Source organism: Eptesicus fuscus, chromosome 8 (assembly GCF_027574615.1).
Source record: "Eptesicus fuscus isolate TK198812 chromosome 8, DD_ASM_mEF_20220401, whole genome shotgun sequence".
Lineage (NCBI taxonomy): Eukaryota > Metazoa > Chordata > Mammalia > Chiroptera > Vespertilionidae > Eptesicus > Eptesicus fuscus.
In genome coordinates this window covers 60,166,622-60,188,668 of record NC_072480.1, presented here as the reverse complement: position 1 = coordinate 60,188,668, position 22,047 = coordinate 60,166,622, and the positions used below count along the sequence as shown (strand labels likewise).

At 43.9% G+C, this 22,047-nt stretch overlaps 2 protein-coding genes across 2 annotated transcripts in view; both read right to left on the bottom strand.

Annotated features, from left to right (window-relative positions):
- GPC6 (glypican 6) overlaps positions 1-22,047 on the bottom strand; it is a 1,127,407-nt gene that overhangs the window by 4,497 nt on the left and 1,100,863 nt on the right. Inside the window, exons 7-8 of the mRNA XM_008156480.3 lie at positions 20,207-20,343; positions 4,979-5,154 (exon numbers count right to left, since the gene is read on the bottom strand). Of these exons, the coding sequence (XP_008154702.2) occupies positions 4,979-5,154; positions 20,207-20,343 (313 nt within the window). The remainder of the gene's footprint in view (positions 1-4,978; positions 5,155-20,206; positions 20,344-22,047) is intronic.
- On the bottom strand, positions 12,780-13,208 carry LOC103299631 (ribonuclease 4-like). Its single transcript, XM_054719886.1, has one exon. It carries the CDS (start codon positions 13,206-13,208, stop codon positions 12,780-12,782), a length of 429 nt encoding a protein of 142 aa, XP_054575861.1.

The following is a 22,047-nucleotide window of genomic DNA, read 5'->3' as shown; positions in this document are numbered from 1 at the left end:
CTCAACAGGTTTGCTTTTTTTTTTTTTGAGAGAGAGAGAGAGAGAGAGGAAAAAAGAGGGAAAGAAACATCATCTATCGGCTGCCTCCTGCGTGCCCTCTGCTGGGGATTGAGTTCACAACCCGATCTTGTGCCCCGTCTGGGAATGGAGCCAGTGACCTCTTGGTGCATAGGTCAATGATCAACCACTGAGTCACACTGGTTGGGCATCAACAGGTTTGCTTTTAATGGGCAAGGTTGTGATGGGCAGGTGCACTGTATCGATATAAGGAACAGTAAAATTGATACCCAGAGTTACCCAATAAGGAACGAGAGAATTTCTCTTATTTTGGCCAATATTTAAATTACTTTAAGAGATTCCATTCTTTGCTCTTTTTGTACCCCAGAGCCATTGTTTTTAGTGATTATCATAAAGGATTTTGGAAGAATTTTTTTTTTAAGTAAGGAGAAGTAACAGTCAAATAGAGGAAAACAAACACTGTGAATAAAAAATCAGAGGAGCAGAAGCACAAGGTTGTGGAAGGCATATACTATTATTACTTTTGACTACTTTAAAACTATGTTTTTATTAATTTTAGAGAGATAGGGAGGGAGAGAGAGAGATAGACACATCAATGAAGAGAGAATCATTAATCAACTGCCTCCTGCATGCCCCCTACTGGGGATTGAGCCTACAACCTGGGCATGTGCCCTGAATGGGAATCTAACTGGTGACCTCTTGGTTCATAGGTCAATGGTCAACCACTTAGCCACACCAGCCGGGCTTGACTACTTTTTTTGACCTCTGTTCCCCTAAGAACCAGGTTAGACTTTGTCTCAACCAGCCTCTCCCTTTAAACCAGGTGTTGATTAACGATGGCTTGAAGGCTCATCTGGTCTGCTGCATGATTTTGTATGGCCCACAACCCAAGAAAGATTTTTATGTTTTCAAGTGTTTGGAAAAAATCAAATGAAAAATAATATTTTGTGACATGTGAAAAAATGTGTATGTGAAATTTAAACTTCAGTGTCCATATGGAAAGTTATAATGGAATGTAGCCACAGCCATTCACTTACACATGGTTTAATTCTGTGTTCACACATGGCCCTCAAAGCTGAACATGTTTAATATCTGGTCCTTTACAAAAAAAGTTTGCCATTTCTTGCTTGAAGCCAATGCCCAGGTACCCAAACAGTATGTGGTCTTAGTGCAGCATCTTGCTTGCCCAGCATGCCTCTGGGCCTGTTCTATTCCCACTTCTTACTGCTTTGTTCTTTCTAGTTTCATAAACCCTATGTTTCAGACCTGGGTCCCAGATCAGGCTCCATCAATTACTAGCTGCTGCAATTGTGTTGTTTACTTGTTTTCTTATTTCCTATTAGAGGCCCGGTGCATGAATTTGTGCATGGGTGGGGTCCAGCCGGCCCACCCCAATGGGAGTCCATCGGGTTGGGCCGGCAGGGGGAGGGGCCGTGGGCAGTTGGCTGGCCGGCCCCGCCCCCAATCCCTGATCAGACCCCAACACCCTGATCGGGGGTGGGGCCAGCGAGGGGGGGCTGATTAGGGCCCAGCTCAGGCTGGTTGGCTGCCACAGTGTGCGTTATAGCCACTGGCCATTCTGGTCATTCTGCCGTTCTGGTCGCTGGGCTTTTATATATAGAGACTAGTGGTCCGGTGTATGAAATTTGTGCATGGGGGGGTGGGTTTCCTCAGCCCAGCCTGCACCCTCTCCAATAGGGGACCCCTTAGAGCAGTGGTTCTCAACCTTTCTAATGCCGCGACCCTTTAATACAGTTCCTCATGTTGTGGTGACCCCCAACTATAAAATTATTTTCGTTGCTACTTCATAACTGTAATTTTGCTACTGTTATGAATCATAATGTAAATATCTGTGTTTTCCGATGGTCTTAGGTGACCCTGCTAGCGGTTCTCAACCTGTGGGTCACGACACACAGGTTGAGAAACGCTGCTGTAGAGCCTAAGACCATCGGAAAACACAGATATTTACATTATGATTCATAACAGTAGCAAAATTATAGTTATGAAGTAGCAACGAAAATAATTTTATGGTTGGGGGGTCACCACAACATGAGGAACTGTATTAAAGGGTCTTGGCATTAGAAAGGTTGAGAACCATGCCTTAGAGGATGCCTGACCACCGGTTGGACATCCCTCTCGCAATCTGGGACTGCTGGCTCCTAACCGCTCACCTGCCTGCCTTCCTGATTGCCCCTAACCTCTCTGCCTGTCTTCCTGATTGCTCCTAACTGCCTCTGCCTGCCTGCCTGATTGCCCCCAACTGCCCTCCCCTGCTGGCCTGATCTTGCCCCCAACTGCCTCTACCTGCATGATCACCCCCAACTGCCCTCCCCTGCTGGCCTGATCTCACCCCCAACAGCCCTCCCCTGCTGGCCTGATCTCACCCTTAACTGCCTCTGCCTGCCTGATTGCCCCTAACTGCCCTCCCCTACAGGCCTGATCTTGCCCCCAACTGCCCTCCCCTTCCGGCTTGGTTGCCCCCAACTGCCCTCCCCTGCCGGCCTTATCTCGTCCCCAACTGCCCTCCCCTGCCAGCCTGATCACCCCTAATGGCCTCTGCCTTGGCCCCCACCACCACGGCTTTGTCCAGAAGGAAGTCGGACATCCAGAAGATGGCTGGTTGACCCAGTTTAATTAGCATATTACCCTCTTAGTAGTATAGATAGATTATATAGGATAGGATTGCTTAAATGGGGGTAGGGAAAGCCTTTTTCATCAGGAGGAGATGCTCTTGGCAGACAAAAATACATAATCCCTATATCTGGACTGGTAGCCAGCTATATGCACAATACTGCCAAACAGGTCATTAAAAAATTGAACCGCTTTCTTACACCTTACACCAAACAGCTGTTGCCCTTAAAACTCCTCCTCAGCCCCTACCTTAGGTTCTGCCTTCACAGTTCACCCAGATTAGGTTCTGATTGGTCGGTTTCTATGCCAGTCAGCGTCAAAAGCTCCGCCTCCTAGGCAGCCATTGGCTCCTCGCACTTCACCCAGATTTAGTTCTGATTGTTTGGTTTCTATGCCAGTCAGCATCTCTGGGCCTATCAACGGGCCTGATCAGAGAGGCAGGGCTGATCAGCAGCCCCAGTGGAGGCCCTAGAGAAAGAGATGTGTGGCTGCTGACCAGGCCCGGAGCGAAAGAGAGAGGCAAGTGTTGATCAACAGCTGCCATGGAGGCTATGGATCAGACCCTGTTTCTCCCTCCAGGCCTCTCTTCGGGCCTGATCCATAGCCCCCTCGGCAGTCAGTGCTGGGTCACCATGGCAATCCTGTACTGACTTCTGGTCAGTTGAGCCTTTGGTCGTTTTGGATGTTAAGGACCCTGAGTTTTTATATATTAGAATTAGTCCCCTCCATGAGAATATAAACTTGTTGAAGGCAGAGATTTTGTGTCACTGTGCACTTCTGATCCCATGCCTTTAATGGGATCCCCATGCCTTTAAGGGGAAATACAGAAGATGCTCAATAATAGCTTTATTGTAAATAAATGTGCCTTTATACTCAGGTTCTGTCATTTTCCTCATCTCAGGAAATTTGGACAATAGGATTAACTTGCAGAGTATGTGTGAAGACACCCTGATGAAATGTGTGAGGACACCAAACCCAGTGCTCACAATGATGCCTGATGGAAAAACACATGGTTCCCACAGCAAAGGCGACCTAGATTTTAACTTGCTGTATTTAATTTAAGTGAATTAGGGCAAATCAGTTAGCCTTGTTGAGGCTCTGTTTCTTCTTATCCTGTAAAAATGAGAATAATCCAATTTGTTTCACAGAATTGTTATGGGGCATAAGTGAGATGTTGTTCCTGGGAGGACTCAGGAAATTGTAAACTGGGTAATGACATTTGCTATTTTCCCCACTTGCTCAGTGATTCCTTGCTATAGCCCTAACTCCTCCCTGCTGCCCTTCAGTGGTGATGAGTTTGTTATGCTGCTCCTGAAAGACTGATGCCATTTTGGCTGCTTGATGCTACTTAAATAAAAGCTAAGGTGATACAGGGACTTCTCTAATGTATCCTGGAGGAGAAAGGCACAACTCATCACAATTTGTTTTTTTTTTTATTTACATCTGAACTATTTCTCTAAATATTTCAGATATAAATGTTAATGGTTCCTGTATGTGTATGACTGCATAGAGAGAACATTAATACAGTTGAATTCATGGCACATGAGATATTATCTTAGCTCCTTTAAATATGGCCTCTGCCTGGCTGGCCTGGCTCAGTGGTTGAGCATCAACCTATGAACCAGGAGTCATAGTTCAATTCTCAGTCAGGGCACATGCCTGGGTTTTGGGCTTGATTCCCAGTGTGAAGTGTGCAGGAGGCAGCCAATCAATGATTCTCTCTCATCATTGATGTTGCTATCTCTCCCTCTCCTTTTCTCTCTAAAATCAATTAAAAAAAATATGGCCTCAAATGAACTTCCCAACAACCTCTTAGGCAAGTGCTTCCCATTGAATAGTAGAGGAACCTGATACTCAGGAAATAATTTGTTAAAGACCCTAGATTATAAGTTACAAAACAGGGATTCCAGCCAAGACTTGTCTTGAGTAATCTTAAGAACGTTCTTCTTTTGATGGTTGGGGTGAGGGGAGGGGGCAGAGTTGGGGTTAGAGACATAAATGTTGATGGGGAAAGGAGAAAGCCAAAACATTACTTTGTTGCTTTATCATGAACAGATCATCTAGCAGATGAAACTCAATTTTAGCATTGGTACAGCTGAATGCAATCCACTAAAATTTAGTGGGTTGCATCCTTAAGACCAGGTATGATTTTAGTAGTATCCTAAGTTTTGTGAGTCAGAGCTTTCTGTCTGAAGGACTATAAACAGTTTTGTAGATTGGGCAAGAATAACACAAGATGAAAGGTGCGCATTGCTCTTGAAGAGAAATGCTGATATCATCTTCAGTGACCATTGCTCACTCTGGAGGTTACTGGTAAGGACTTTCTTACTTGTGTCCTGGAAGTTGACGTCATTGCCATTGTATGCATTCTTTAGTTTGTTGGTCATCACGCGGAGAGCCATGATCTGCTGCCTGATGAAAGTGTCGGGCCGGGTGATGTCGACATCCACCTCAGGATTGTTGATCTGGTTGGTCAGCCCATCATTCATGATCTCAGGCAAGTATCTGCAGGGCACAGAGGGAGAGGACAGATGAGGGTGAGGCAGGAAGGATCTGGAAACTGGATTCTGCCACACTGTTTCTAACAGTGAGCCAAAGCCTTGGTAGAATCAGGGCCCAGTGCCTGGCAAAAAGGCCAAAGTAAAAACATGAAATAAATGTTCTCAGATGAAGATTGGCTAAAATGGCTTCACAGTAGTTTTTTTAAATGGCACTGAGTTCTTAGGTAGGCTTGCCTACAGATGACTGCACAACAGAAATGACTTATAGAATGACTTATAGAAATTATTACTTTAAATTAACTACTCTTTCTCTCTCCATCATCCCAAATGTTAGATACTTAAGTCAGGAACTTGATGGCTTACTCAACAGTTCTGTTAATTTTGTTAGTAAGAACTAAACTTGTAAATTATTTATGATCTTACAGAGCTCTCTTGTATGAGGCTGTTCTATCTCAACTGAGGAGGCCCTGACCTCAGATTTTTAATCAGAAGAATCTTCAGATAAAAATAACCATCTTTGGGAAGTTTGAGGAGTCACCAGTGATTGCTGGAATCCTTGAGGTGTCCATTAGGGTTTTTATTTTACAATAGAATCTTGGGTCTAATTCAATATTGGGTAAAATCGAATGGTTCTTTAATTTTCTTACTTGTACTGAAATGGAAAATTTATATTAATATTTCTTTTACTTGTACTAAAATGTCAAAATTGTCTGTTCTTCAAAGTCAACTGGCTAAGCTGCCCAGGTGTATTTATACTGGGGAGACCAAAGATCTGAGAAAAGTGCTTGGAGCCCTCTCTGACTCCGTACTCTCATGGCCTGTCAGGTTTCCTTCCTCCTACTCTTCTTCCACCGATTCTTCTCTCATTTCCCATGTCCCTCTGGAGTGCAGACAGCCAGAGCAGCCTCACACCGACTTCCCTGTTCTGTCTTTCCTTTTTAGTGCAGTCTGCACATGCTGTCTGATTAATCTTCATGAAATACCGCTTTCATCTTGTCGTTCTTCTGTTTTAAAATTTTTCATGATAGAACCTAATGTCCACTGAGAGCTTATGGAAGCCAGGCGCTGTGCCAAGCACTTGGACATGCATTTTAAAATCCAGTCTCCCAGCAAATGTAGGAGGTGGTACTATTTTATCCCCATTTTGTAAAGGAGAAAACTGAGGCGTAAGGAGGAAAACATAACTGTGTAAAGTCACAGAGCTAATAGATGGCAAAACGATGACTTAAGCCTGGGCAGTCTGGCTTCAGAGCCCACGTGCCCCAATACTGCACCATACTGCCTGTCAATCCTAAGCTCCGATCCACACTTTCTACCTCAGCAATCAAAGCCCATTTCCATCCCATCTCCCCTTTCTTATGCTGCAGTGCTTGCTGTAAAGGACCTTTCTTGCCTTACAGAATCCATCCCTTTATACATCTAATGCATGTCTGTCCCTGCATACACCTTTTCCTTGCCTACAATCCCTTTCTCACTTAGGTCCCAAATATCCTGAAGCCTCAGGTCAGTCTTCACTCTCCCCTTAAGATATTTTCCAGATTTTAGGGTTCTTCCCATTCCTCTGTAGGGCCGCCAGGCTCAGCTGGACATTTTGTGTACAGCATCAAGCCACCTGCTGAGGGAATAAGGTGAAGCGGAAACCAGCCCTAGTTCTGTGCTCATAAAGCTATGCATCTGCAGGGCACTCGTCAGCAAAACGGGTACCTTTTACTTGGCTTTTGTTGGAATCCTTTTATTTTAGAAAATTTCAATATATACCAAAGTGGAGACAAGAGGATAATGGTCCCCATGTACCGACCTGGGTGCTTTTTTCCAACTCCTGCGAAGGCTCTATATTTGTGCTCTGGTATGAAACAGGGTTACCCTCAAAGGGGTAAGAAAGAGAGTTTAAGGAAGAGACTATTTATAAAGGTGTAGACAGGGTGGAAGGAAACCAGCACAGGGTATCGGAGAACCCTGGGGATCAACTGCACAAAAACTGAAATCACAGACAGGGGCCAAATGACATGACAAGAACCATCATTAGGTTATGATTCCCTGACCTCTGTAGTGCCTCCTTCTGACCTCTGGCTGCTGTCTCCTATTGGCCGAAACCAAGTGGAAGCCAGCATGCAAGGGGGCCCAGGTAATACAGTTGGTAGAGGTTCTCCCTCAGGGCAGACATCAAGGTGGAGGCTGAAGAGTGGTTCTCAGGGGAATCAGGACATCAGGCACAGACAACTGGTAGGCTGGGGACTAACTGCTATTATTATCATTCTTTTACTTCCTCTAGTACTATTGCTTGAAAGCTGAAAAACACTCCTTTTTCTTTATTTTTTTGTATGCTTCCTGTTTACATATTCTTATACAATACACTTAAAATTGTTTCCTTTCCTACTGGTAACATTCCAAGTTCCAGAAACAAAAGGCTCTGTCCATCAGTCTCCAGAAGAAGAAATAGAAACACACAGAGAAACTTACATTTAAGCCATTTGTTCAGCGATTGAAATCTTATGCATGATGTGTTTGTGTGTGAATTGGCTTACTCATTTTAAATCAGAGGTCCCCGAAGAAGCTCCGTGTCTTTATCCATATCTTGAACAAAATCGATTTCCCAATGTTCACTTCATAATGAATAATAAAGCACACAAAGTGCATCAAAAATTCTTTTCCAAGAGGCTTCACAATATTTACTGCCTTAAAAATGTTCTAATTGAAATTTTTAAAAAGTCATGGAACTCTGTCTCTTCATTTTTACAGTAAAGAACTTCTGTGCTGCCTTTTGACGTACTTGATATACCAATAAATTCTTATGGGATTCTGAGATTGTTTTCCTGATCTAACTTCTAAAATGTGACATTGGATTGACTATATTTGACATTCAATTATATGTGCCGGGCTCTGTGATCTCTACCTAATTATTAAAGCCCATTGGAATAAACAATAGCCAGTTCAGGCTAGCCTTTGCTGGTACTGGAGCGGAGAGGGGCTGAAAGGTGACCGTCGGTGTTGCCCCTCGACATTTAGGACAATGATTCTTGCAGCTGGACCTGTGCTGAGTCAGGGGGAGCTCTGTCTCTTTCAGATGCTGTGCGCACTGCATGGCTGGCCGAGACTCATTTATCAGACGCTGACTGCTCTAGCTTACATTGGGAATGGTACCCCTGGGAGTCTGAGCATACAGGAACAATGAGAGACTGCCAAATACACCCAGCCTCTAACTGTGCCTACTGATGCTCAGCCACTTACAATAAAAACAAGGAACAATGCTCCCGCGTCCTCAAGAACCTTTTCTCCTTTCTATGTATTCAAAGGGTAACTCTAGAGACAATGTGGAACTTAAACTGAAAAACACTGTTGAACAGGAAAATGGCCATTTTGTCACTCCACAGTACATCCTGAGGACAAATCTGTGGATGGCCGGGGTGCAGCCTGAAGGATCTATGGGAGCCCAGCTCAGCTCCAGGACCCATGAGCCCATTTATTTGTTCCCTTTTGTGGTTGATCTCTTTTTATAATGATCATATACTGCAAGAATGGATATAGCTTTGAGCTCATACTATTCTTCCCTTTATTAGGTTTTGCACCGGCCCTTTGGCATGACAATATTCTATTTTTGCACCCTCACAGTTCTGGGAGACATGGAAAGGAAGAGACTCTTGCTACAGGTAGCTCGGGTTCTGAGGCCGGATGCACATTTACCTGGGGCAGAGAGAATCCAGAAAAAAAGGACAAATAGGGTTGTCATCGTTTTTCAATGTTTCATTCTGTGGGGTGGCAAGTGGGTGGTACAGTCAAGCATAGTTTTCTCATCCTGGTTCCTTTTTATTTTGCAATATAGCATGTATAGAGGCTAAATCTTTGGCAATTTTGCAGAATTATTGTTTTTCACATCTGCTATGGTCTGAATGTATATGCGTCCCTCCAATTCATATGTTGAAAACCTAATGCTCAAGGTGATGCTCTTATGGGTGAGGCCTTTGGGGAGCAATTAGGCAGGGCTCTCAGGATTGGGATTAGTGACCTCATTAAACAGGGGCTAGAAAGCTAGCCTTGCCCCTTCCGACACCTGAGGACACAGTAAGTCTGCCCAGAAGAGGGTCCTCACCCGGCCATGCTGATCTTGGACTTCCAGCCTCCAGAACGGTGAGAAATAAATTTCTGTTGTTTGTAAGAAACTCCATTTGTTTTGCTATGGCGGCCAGAACAGACTAAGACATCTCATTTCATATTGTGATGCAGGCTTCCTAGATCACATTCAAACACTATAGCTGATTAGGGTGGAAGAGCCCCAGGGGAATGTAAGGGGGATGATACAGTAACCTTGTGGGTGGCTGCAGGCTCTGCGCTGAGACCCTGCCTGACAGAGTTGACAGCCTCTGTCACCTGAGAGACATTACACCTGAGAGACATTACACCTGAGAGATAAAGACGTGTGCTCACAGAAGTGTCCCACAGGCCAGCCACGGTACCTGTCATTGGCAACATTCAAAATCACTCCTTTCAGTTGATACTTCCAGAAAGACCCTGTTGATATCTGAACCTGCTTGCTGGGAGGCGAAACACATTCACTCATCAGTATTCAGTGTTTCTCATCACGTTAATGCTGGTAGTTGTTCTGATGAAAGGAGTTGACTAGGGAGGGAATGGGATACACACCTCTCAAGATCTAATGGGATTTGACAGTCAGTCAAGTCTGAGAAGTGGGCACTTGCAAGGAATGTTAGCTTTGTGGTGCCCAGTGGAGTGGGCATGAGTCCAGGTGGAAGCTGGGTCAGGAATGGGGAGAAATGGGGTCCCAAGGTGCTGGCCTGGGTTTGTTTTTGGGTGCCTGACACTGCCTCTGACTGTCCTGGCCTTGAGCACACTTTCGGATGGCAAAAGCAGTTTCAGTTCTGTTTATTGCCACAAATGAGCTCTGTTCAATACATGTCTCTATAGCAAGTTCTAATTCTAAGCTACGTACTCCTTCACCTTCAGCGGGTTTAAGAGTTGCACTAATGTGTAAGTCGATATAATAGTAACACAGGTCTAAAACTCAAAAGTCTCCATAGTTCTTTTCCTACAATCAGTTAATTACCAAACTTGGATCTGATCTGAAATGAGGCCAACTGGAGTCCTCATTTATCGCACTTAGTGTAAATAGTAATGCATTTTGCTGCAGACATGTAATGTGCTTGATTGTGAGTTCCAGCCTCAGACTCCTCTGGGAGCACTGCTAAAGAATTATGCACTGTGATGATTTTCTAAAATCCAAACAATTCTGAATTCTGAGACCCATATGGTCCCGAGGATCTCAAATAAGAGGTTGTTGTGAACCTGTGTATCCATAACCTCTTTCAGAAGCTTTCTTAAAAATCTAAGTTTTTACTTCACTTTCATTAGGATGGTCATTATTAAAAAAAAAAAAAACACCCAAAAACATAAAATAGCAAGTGTTGGTAAGGGTGTGGAGTGGAGTGTAAGTTCTTGTCATTAAGCTTTTGGCTGTCCGGGCATCCATTACAAAAGACATCTATCTCCAATAAACATAATGCCAGTTGTATGACTCAGCTACCAGCAAAACAACCAGATGAGGAAGTAGGCTGCCCCCATTCATGAAGTCCCCTTTTAGAAAGCCCTGAGTAACCTAGATAACTTGAGTGACCACACATCTTCTTTCCTATGTTCTAATTCCAGCTCTTATGCTCTGAATTAGCCAATGAAGAGTGAACCCTTGAAACCTTGGCCACCCCACTCTGGAATCCTAATAAAGGCAGAGCCCCAGGCCTGCTCTCTTTCTCTCTATCCATGATCTTGCTGTGAGGCCCACAGGCATGCCATGCATCCCCCAGGACCTGTGAGTAATAAATCTTGTTCCTCAAAGTTCCCTCCCTGATGGTTTCTTACTAAAGTGCGGTGATCATAATAAGAACCACAAGAGCAAACCTAGCTGCAAATGTGGGCCCTGGAGGAGGAAATGTCTGTGGAACTTGCTGTGAGTGGTGTGTGTCTGGGCCATGCAGCATGCATTCCTAACCAGAGGCAATGTCATCAATGGACTGAGACTGATGGAAGACATTGGAAGTCTTTGTGTTTGGCTAGAGGGAATGTAGACTAGTGGAAGTGTCATAGAAAACAGTGTGGCAGTTTCTTAAAAAATGAAACACAAAATTACCATATGATCCAGCAATTCCACTTCTGGAATTATTATTCCAAAAGAATTGAAAGTAAGTACTTGAACAGATATTTGTACATCCATGTTCATAGCAGCATTATTGGCAACAGCCAAAAAGCCAAAGCAACCCAAGTGTCCGTTGATGAATGAATGGATAAACAAATGTAATATATAGATACAATACATTCAGCCCTAGAAAGGAAGGAAATTCTGCCTGGCCGGCATGGCTCAGTGGTAGAGTGTTGACCTACGAACCAGGAGTTCATGATTCGATTCCTGGTCAGGGCACATGCCTGGGTTGTGGGCTCGATCCCCAGTGTGGGGTATGTAGGAGGCAGCTGATCAATGATTCTCTCTCATCATTGCTGCTTCTATCTCTCCCTCTCCCTTCCTCTCTGAAATCAATACAAATATATATTTTTTTAAAGGAAGAAAATTCTGACACATGTTACTACATGGCTGAACCTTAAAGACATCATGTTAAGTGAAATAAATCTGAAATAGTCAAATTCATAAAGACAGAAAGTAGACTGGTGGTTGCTAGAGGCTGGGGAGGGAGGACAGAAGTAGTGTGGAATGGGTGCAGAGTTTCAGTTTAGGAAGATGAAAAACTTCTGTGGGTGGATGGTGGTGATGATATATAATAAGTGAATGCACTTAATGCTACTGAATTGTATAATAATTTTTTTCATTTTTAGTTCTTTATTAAAAGGAAAACACGAAAAATCTTTCCAATCAGGAAGAGTGCATGAGTCTTAATGATCTAGTGCATTGTTAATACTCTGACTTACTACAATGATTAAAAAATTTCAGAAGAGAAAAAGAAAGTTCCTTGTATCATTTCTTAATCTCATTAGACCCAAAACATAACAAGGTTGCCAAATTATACAGACAGAGCTCTCATTTTGCCAGTTCCTATTTCCAAATTTGTAATGCTTCCCCCAACAGCTGAGTTTTGAGAATATCAAAAAGCAGATACTTTCACAACACTCCTTGTGATGAAGTAGAAAAAGTCCTGGATTAGTAGCCAGTTGAAATGGATTTTTTTGCTTCAGCATTTCCACTAACTTCATGGTGTTCAGCAAATCCTTTAACGTTGGGCTCCTATAGGTAGCAACATCAGCATCACAGGGGTTTAGTGGTATTAAAATGAGGTAACTGGGATGGAAGCACCTTAAAATACTTGAAATACTATATCATACATATAATGACTACATTCCAGAGGATAGGATCTGAGAGAGCTAAGCTGACCAGTATTATCAAAGGAAGCAGAAGAGTTTACTGAAAGGTTTATTATAGAAAAGCCCAGTCCCATTATAGGTTTATGTCTCCATTTCTCTTTGATGTATTTAACAGAATGGATTATATAGAGAAAATGAAGTAGACATAAGCAGAGGAGACAGCGCCTGAGATAGCTCAAATGCCTTACTCATTGCTATCCAAGGAGTAAGTTAAAGGTCATCCACAGGGCCATAACTCCTGCAGGGGAGCATCTATCTGTCAAAGTGCACAGGCACCAGGGGGTTACCCTCACAGGCAATGACAACACGCCTAGTGCTGGCCTTGGCCTGATAATTGCATTTGGGGGGCAGGGTACGTCCCATAATTGCGCAGTCTGTGACTTTCACTACACCAGCATGGCAGTTCATCTTGCCATTCTTGCACTGGATATTGGTGGTGCTGCAGATGCTAATAATGGTCCCGATGTTTTCATGGATGAAAGTGTTGAATCGCTTGCAACTAAACTGAGTTTTCATCGTGTTGTTGCAGTACAAGTTGTTGCCACCTGTCACTGTAGGGTCCACATGTTGCCCCAGGAATCGTTGGTACATGTTCTGGCCATAGGAGGGCTGCACCAGCCTCAGCCCCAGCAGGGTCAGCAGCAAGAGCAGAAGCCATGAAAGGGTCTTCTGGAGAGCCATCACCGCCTGGGAGAGCCATCACCACCTTGGAGGTGCCCGCTTCTTCCTCCTCTGTATGAAAATGGGGAGCTGGTAGAAAATGCGAAGATATTCTGACTCCTGCTTTGGATCTGCGTGGGGTCTGCGTGTATGTGTGTGCGTGCACTAACGGGATTAGGGTGCAGTGTGCTAAAATTTTTTTTTCATTTGGTAAATTTTAACTTATGTATATTTTACCACAATTTAAAAAATCTGTCTTCAGTATAACCTTCTGAAGTTCTTGCTGTAGATTACTTCTTTCCCTTTCCAGTTGTCCTGACTTGGAAGTGGAGTCGCTCAAAGCATGCTACAATGTTACGCTGTAAGTGGATTTATAAATTCTCGGAGACTGTGAAGTGAAGGCTGTCTGTGGCATTGGGTGCTTCAGAGAGATGTGGCCCTGCGGTGTGGTCAAAGGCACAGAGACCGGCCCCGGACACCCGAGGTCTCTCTAAGACCCAGCAGCGTAATCATGGGCAAGTCACTTGGCTACTTTTTACAATTATTTCGTTTGTTCCTATGTCAATAACACTTTATTTGTGTCATAAGCTGCCATTTTGAGTGATTGTATATGAAAATGATTGAATGCCGTTCTAAGGCATTCTTATGACAACTAAGTTGTTAACACAGCTCCCTGAAATGCCAAGCGTGTTTCTTAGCACTGGCTGACAGCAGCAGACTTTGGAGTTTGAAAGCGTAAATTCATGCAGAGGCCCAATGTCTGTGGCTTCCCTCCAGCTGGAGAACGTGTGGCAGGAAATGGTCCGGGAACTCCTGGAGGACACACAACTCATTGGCTGCAGCAGGGAGCAGGAGCTAAATTCTTTGACTTGGGCTCTTAACTCATTGGCAGGAGCTCCCCAAACCCATCCTTTCTTGGTAGAACTGGAGTCAGCAAACTACAGTGCAGACAGGAAAGAAGACCATGAGCCAGGTTTCCGGGCTGCGAGCTGTCGACAGCAGCATGCTTCTTTCCTCCTATTTGTAGCCATTTCTCACCACTTGCAGGAGGTGCACACAGGGTCTCTGCCCGCCTTCCTGGATGGTCAGCCTTCCTGGGGGCTCCCCTTGCCAGTTCTCTGTGCAGACTGATTTCCCAGCGTCCTGAGGTGTTTCCGGTTGGGTATGCTGGGGATGTTTTACAGTCTTTCCCATGCAGCTAGAGTGCTCTGGGACATATATTGCAATCAGACTAGGATAATATTGTCCTGCCAGATCTGCCAAGTCACTGCCTCTGACAGATTTCTCATCCCCATGCATCATTTCATCCCTCCTCCATCTGCTCAAACTTACCCATTATGACTTGCTATTTTCTTTGCTTAGTCAATCCACTCAGTGGCTTGTGACAGTGACTGATCTTTTTTCCAGATTTAAAATTTTTTTTCCTATTTCCTACATTTTGTTGTATTCGCTTCCTGGCCTCGGGTAGGATTTCCTTGGGATGGCACTTATTTCTGTGAGGGTTTTGTGTCTTAAAAGACAGGAGAGGCTCCCTGCAAAAGCTCTCTTTCCAAAGGATCCCACTAAACCTCGTCCCTCATCCAGCACCTCGATCCCCTCCTCCCAGAGGCATTTTAAAGGAAGGACACGGTGGCAGCTTAAACAGTGGCTTACAGGGAGCAAAAGTGGAAAGTAGTCTTGCCAACGTTACGGGGAGAGAGAGGAGTCTGAAAATAACTGACTCGAGACACCTGAAGACTCTGTAATATGTGTGTTCCATCATGAGATCCACATGCTATTGGGACTTGCCTCTCAGAATGGCTTCCTTCTGCGTTCTCCCTGCCTCATCCCACCCTCTCTCGTACCCCTTTCCTTTTTAACTCCCATGAGAGTACAGAAAGAATCCCCTGAAAAGAAAACAATCCTCAAGGAAGACACAGATGATGTAATCTGACATGCTTGTATTCTCAAAAAGCAAGAATCTGCCTCTATAGGAGCAAAAAGGAAGAGCTTATATGAACACAAGGGCTTTATTTTTTCTTCTGTTGCCTGAGAAAGTTCTGAGCCGTGTGTGCTAACCATATAAAAGGTTTATTTCCTTCAGAGCTGTGCTTTCTTGCCTCCCATCTAATCATTCTTCTCTAGCTTTTGTACAGATGGCTCATTCTGGCTACCCGGCTGCCCGGAACACCCTTCCCAGGGATGACGGATGACGGCAAGCAGCCTCCCCGGGTCTCCAGGTTTACCCTGGGAACTATAGGAAGCCTAGATTTGTAACCTGCACCACAACTCTTTAATTTTTTTCCCTTTGGCCTTCTAGATTATTATCGATTTTCTTCCCTTACTTACTAGCTTCCTTTCAATTCCTATTTGTCTGAGTTGAGTCAGAGTGCTGCCATGGCTTCTCCTGTTTCAGCCTGGAAAGTTGCACCCTAAGCTGACTCTCTTGCTGGTCCCTGCACATGCATCCCAGGCTGACTTTCTTGCTGGCTCTTGCACATGCCTGCTAGGCTACCTTGCTTGAGTGATAGCTGTTACCATGAATTCTAAGGAAAACCCTTCTTTAGCTATTCTGATAAAGTAGGATGTAATTTTTGTACTAAGGACTACATTTTTTTTTTGCCTTCCATCTCCCAGAACCACATGCTGAAGCCTCAGTACCCAATGTGCTAGTATTTGGAGGTGGGGCCTTTGGGAGGTTTAGGTTTAGATAAGGTTGTGAGGGTAGAGCCCCCATAATGCAATCAGTGTTCTTAGAAAAAGAAGAGATCAGAGTCCCTCTCTCCCTGTCATGTTAAGGTACAGGCTAAGAAGAGAGCTCTCCCCGGAACCCAATCCTGTGGCACCTTGATCTTGGACTTCTAGCCTATGAGAACTAAATGTGTTCCAGCCATCCAGTCTATAGTATTTTTGTTACCGTGGCTTGAACTGACTAAGCCACTAATTGAATCAAGTTCTAGCGGGGATTCAAAGTGCCCGTCATGGCCCACAAGGGCATCCCATTAAAGAGAACATCAAGGGTTTCCATGAAGACAAAGAGAAAACAACATGCTGCAATATACCGTCTGAGGCATAAAAAGGGAATTTCTTACATGTTAATAGGAGCTTAAAGGGCAACTGCCAGATAAAATACAGGTCTACCAGTTAAGTCTGAATCCCAGGTAAACAATGAATCTGTTTTTTAGGAGAAGCGTGTTCCATTTGGTGCCTGGTGTTTTTTATGTGCTAAATCTAGCAAACTTGGCCTCAGAGCCTTGCTACTCAAATTGCAGTCCCGAGCCCAGCAGCAACTGCATACTCTGGAAGCTTGTTGGAAATGCAGAATCTCAGGCCCCACCCAGACTTCTTGAATCAGAATCTTCATTTTTAACAAGATGTCCAAGAATTTAGCCTGCATATCAATGTTCGAGAAGCATTGTTTTAAAGTTTACAACCCATCTTTACGGACATTACTGCCCTGGTTTTTAAATTGTGCCAAGAGGCTGGAAAGGAAAGGAGAAGCAGGGACAGGGTCCTCTTGATGACCTGGTATTGTCGGAATAGAGATTTAAATGTTGACAGGGTCATGGCCACCTGCCAATTTCCTCCCATCCAAGGCCACAGTCTCCTCCTCGTGCTCTACCTCCTGTTTCCAGACTAGTTTAGCTATTAAAGCAGAGTGAGATCTCCCAGGGATGGGTGAAGGTGGGGGCAGGGTACAAAGGTGGGTCCATATTCTAGGGGAGCCAGTGCTCACACACCCTTGACCATTAGCTCAACACAGCAGATTTCACCCTGTGGGTGCCATAGCAGCCACATGTATGTGTCTCCTGTTGTCCCTATTTCAAGTCATTAATTTCAACAGATGCCATTCATTTAATAATAGCTATTTGGAAAAATAAAGTAATCACTGTGGTAAGTGGACATATCCACCATAGGAGTAATTTTGATTTCAGAGATGTCAAATGTGAAATAGGTATGTTTCTGAATCAAGGAAGCATGGTAAAGAGCTATGGAGTAGCATTCAGAAAATAATCAGGAGAAATACGGGTGATGGAAGACAGGCCTGACCAAATACCTAGATCAATAAAAGGGCGGCAGGAGTGGATGTGACTGAAGAATGTGGCTGAAGGAGTCAATAAAACAGAAAGAGAGGGAATATGTCTGGGTTATCAGTGGTTTCTTCCTATAGGCTCGAGTGTTGCAACTCCAGACTGTGACAATCTCTATCGATGCTAATAAGCATTGCTGTTCCATTTCCATTAACACCTGTCAATGGATTTTTTTTTAAAGTTCTGGTTCTTTTATTTCAGATGGATGATAAGAATAACCTTTCTTTCTTCTCCTTTTTTAAACAAGCATTCCTAAATGTCTGTCATCTAAAAATCTATACTTCAAAAGTAGAAAAAAAAATAGGTCATTATCTGCTTTAAAAATAGATTTTTCAACTTACAAAATTTCAGTTAAATTTCTTTAAATGAAAAAGTCTCAAGATCAATTAATATTTGAATAAGGAAAACTTTCAATTAAATTTAATTCAACAAGTCTTTATTGGTTATCTACTTATTATGCTATTAAATATAAAGTTATAATATGCCAGTAGAAGATTTTTTCAAAAAGGAACTAAAAGAAACAATGAAATTATTATAATTCAAGTCACAAATATTTGACAGCCTCATCTTTTAAAAAATATACTGGGTTACAGTCTGGCATATTTTTGCAAATGATTTTATTGCATTAAGTTTGAGGAGTTCTCTCAACTGCATAAAGTCCTTCAATGGCTTCCCATGGTGCTCAGGATAAAATTAAAATCTGGTCTCTGAGTACTGTTCCAGGACCACCTATGTGGTCCTTTCCTAAACCTACAGTGGAAGTTCCAAAATCCACTGTGCCTTTTCATATGTTGACAGACAACATTGCCATGTTATAGCATTTAATCCACAGAGCCGTGCATGATATCTGGACAGAGAGAGTGCTTAAAGATATTGCTGATTTAATGATTGACTTAATGAATCAATGCAGATTCACTAAATCTTTTTTTAAAATATGTTTTTATTGATATTATAGAGAGAGAGGAAATGAGAGGGATAGATAGAAACATCGATGACATTGGCTATCTCCTGCCGCCCGCCCCCCCCCCGCTCCCCCCACAATGGGATTTAGCCCGTAACTCAGGCATTTACCCTGATTGGGAATCAAACCTGCAACCTCCTGGTGCATGGGATGATGCTCAACCAACTGAGCCACCCTGGCCAGGTCAGTTTCACTAAATCTTTTTCAGAGCTAAGGATCTGTTTCATTTGTTCTCCTAACCTGGGGAGAGCTGTGTTTTACAGGCAGGATATAAAAGTGAAAAGAATACTGGGCTAGGATTTGGGAGATTTCAGCTGTCACCCTTGTTAGTTGGGTAACCTTGGACTAATCATTTACCCTGTCTGTGCTGCTGATGTACATAACGAGGAACTTGGCCGAACCATCCCAGTCACTTCTCGCTCTAACTTCAATGATCTTTACCTTTCCCATTCACTTTCTTGATGGCATGTAGTCCCCTCCCCAGTCCACACCTGCAGCCACTTTTTACTTGGTATTTTCAAAGTTGTGTATGCACCAATATCCAGCAACCTGTGTAACCATCCATGGGAATGTGGTTCAAAACACAGCCTTCATTTTTGCCAAGACTGAAAGGTAAACACAGATGGGAAACAGCAGCTCAGAAAATCAGCCACTTTATCCATTAGGCCATCTGGTCATCCTTCACAGTGTCTTTCTGTTCAGTCATCAGGAAAAGAACATTAGAGGCTGTTAGATCACAGCTGCATTTGCTGGCCAATGATCTCTGTCCTAAAAGGCCAGACACTGGTAAATTACTAGGCATTTTTGAAGAGCATGTTGTTGATATCGTGAATATCTTCCTGTACCTCATGATCTAAGATTTGCATATTGATATTTTGGAGCTACTTGAAATATAGCTTTTTCCATAGCTGTCTAGTCTTCACTTTGCCAAGGTTTCCCCAGCAAGCTAATAATATGACCGCCAATAGATGCTAAAAACCACAACTCTTCAGTGTAAAAAAAAACACCTAATGAGCATCTCACTGAATGCCTGCTTACCTTCCGCACTTTCTCCTGAAGTTAACATCCATGTATCTTCTTGCTGCCTTTTGATCACAGCTGCTTCATATGCCCCAAACTGCCCAATAAGTCTCCAGAACAGACACCTCTCTTAGCTTCTCCACCTGCTGGTCAATCCCTAAAGGTTCCTGGAGGCCAATTTACCAGCTGCTCTACCCACCTGCATCCCCACTGGGGAGGGTTTGGGCAGACCCCTCTCTTGGTGTCCTGCCCTGCTTGCCAACTCCCAGCCAGCCAGTTCCCCCGTCCAACTTCTCCACCCTATGACGACTCGGGCCAAGCCCATTCCTGGGCTGAACCAAGAAATTGAGAGATTTCATATCAAGCGGTGATAGCACTGGGGAGCAGAGCAGCAGGGTGACAACAGAGCCATCTCTCATCAGGGGGCTCCAGTGGGACTTTCCAGGCACGGGACCTATGAGAGTGCTCTCCTGGTTGTCCCTCAGTCATTTTATTTCTCCTTCCCTTTCAATGAGCACTTCAAAACACTTTTTGTCTTCAAGGGTGAAAAAAATTACAGTTGAATTTTCACTTCTTGTTTAACTTGTGATGGAAAAAAAACAACAGCAAGCCGTGCAAATTTAACTACGGATAAAAATAGCTCCCCTGCCTTAAAGTCATTAAGTGAACATAAAAGGCTCATCGTGATCTCAGGATATCCGTAACCTGGCATCTGTCACCATGCCTCCATCCTCATCCAGAGGCAAGGCATTCAGAACAAGGATTCCATGCTTAATGGCACCTTGAGAGTAAGTGCTCCCAGGTGCCCATCAAACCTGTCACTCTGAACAGCTGTCGCTAAGTGACGACTTGTCCCCTCCACCCTCCATTGCTTTCTGCATAAACAGGTCTGCGGAGCTGTGCCAGGAGTGCCTTCCGGAGCTGGAAGCACAGAGCCCCATCCGCAAGAACAGCGAGTCACCCCTCACCTGGCTTTGCTGTGCCCGTTCCAGCATTCCTCTTCGTTGGACGTGCCCGCGGTCACGCTCTCATCCTTGCAGATGGTGTAGGGCAACGCCGACCAGACCTTTTTAGAGAGCTTCAGTTTCTCTTTTATGTCTGTGACCTGATCAAGAAAGCAAGGGAAGACAGTGACCATTCTCCCCAGGTGCTGTCCATCTCTACACAAGGCACAACGTAGGGGGTGGTGAGAGAATGTGTGATAGAACCAAGTACAAACTCTTGGTTTTAAGAGAGAGACAGGATTTGTTGCCCAGGAAAGCCTCCCACCCTCCTCCCTCAATCTTCCTCTAGCTTCTGGCAGAGAGCTCTAGGTAATCCGCTTTTTGTTTTCCATCTTTTCTTTCCCCCCTATCCTTTGAGTTAAGAACTTATGAAGCATCTCAACTGGCTTCAGGTCCTCTCCAAATGGGAGAAGTAGGTGTGCCTTACTGCAAACACCCCAAATACATTCTTTAGAATTCATTTGCCTGGATGTCAGATAAATGCACCAACAGATAAAACATCTTTCCCAATGGTCTACTTGTTTCTGCAAGAAATACATATTGTCACTAATTCAGCTGCTGGTAACCTGTGCTCATGACTAGTTGACAGGTTCGTATAGCACACACTTGGTGGGCAGCAACCCAAACACATTTAAAAATCTCTATTGCCAAAGAGAAATAAGTCGTTCCAAACACAGGCAAGTGTACCATCCACAGCCCTGTGGATGGTTGGCCCGGAGAAGCTTAGTCACACCATCTTTAGTGTTTTCAGGCTCCACATTGACTGTGCTCCTGGGGAAAGGGTAGGAGAGAAATTCAGTCCCATTTCAGTTCCATAATTAACATCTGGGATCATGCAGTCACAACCTTGATTTCCTGCTCTACTTACATGAACATTGGGAAAGTGTTTAAACATTTGAAATGCATCTGCTATAGGCTGAATTATGTTCCTCAAGTTCATATGCTAAAGTCCCAACCTCCGGTTCCTCAGAATGTGATCTTATTTGGAGAGATGATCTTTATAGAGGTAAAGAAGTTTAAAATGAGATCATTTGGGTGCTCCAATCCAATAGGACTGGTGTTCTTACAAAAAGGGGAAATCTGGACACAGATATGCACAAAGGGAAGACAATGTGAGGGAACATAGGGAGAAGACCTCCACCTACAAGCCTAGGGAAAAGCCTGGGAAAGACCCTTTCCTCAGAAGTAACCAATCCCACCGACACCTTGATTTTGAACTTCTAACTTCCAGAACTGTGAGACAATAACTTTCTGCGGGTTTAAGCCATCCAGTCTGTGGTACTTCGTTATGACATTCCTAGCAAATCTATACATGACCTCAGAAGGGAGAACCACTGAGACTTAATGGTGTTGTTGTACATTTGAGATCAATAGTCTTTGGGCACAAAGTATTCTGTGTTTACTGTGGATGGAGTACAGACTTGAGAAAAAAATTTCCAAAGATCTTTTGTCAGGTTTAAGAGTGAACACAAAGACATAAAAGACTCTGACAATTGATTTCGGCTCCAGTCGTGTTTCTCAGTAGTTCTAGAATGATCGTCCTTGGCTCCTGCTTAACTGTGGTTCTGGTGATGACAGGGGCTTCAGTCCTGGGACGCATCTGCTCACCCATGAAATGCTAAAGATGACCGGAACGATGAATCAGAGAAGCTGGTACCTCTCTTTGAATAGTGTGATGCTACCTTTGCTTTAGAGCAGGCGTCCTCAAACTACGGCCCGTGGGCCACATGCGGGTGTTTTTGCCGTTTTGTCTTTTTACTTCAAAATAAGATATGTGCGGTGTGCATAGGAATTTGTTCATAGTT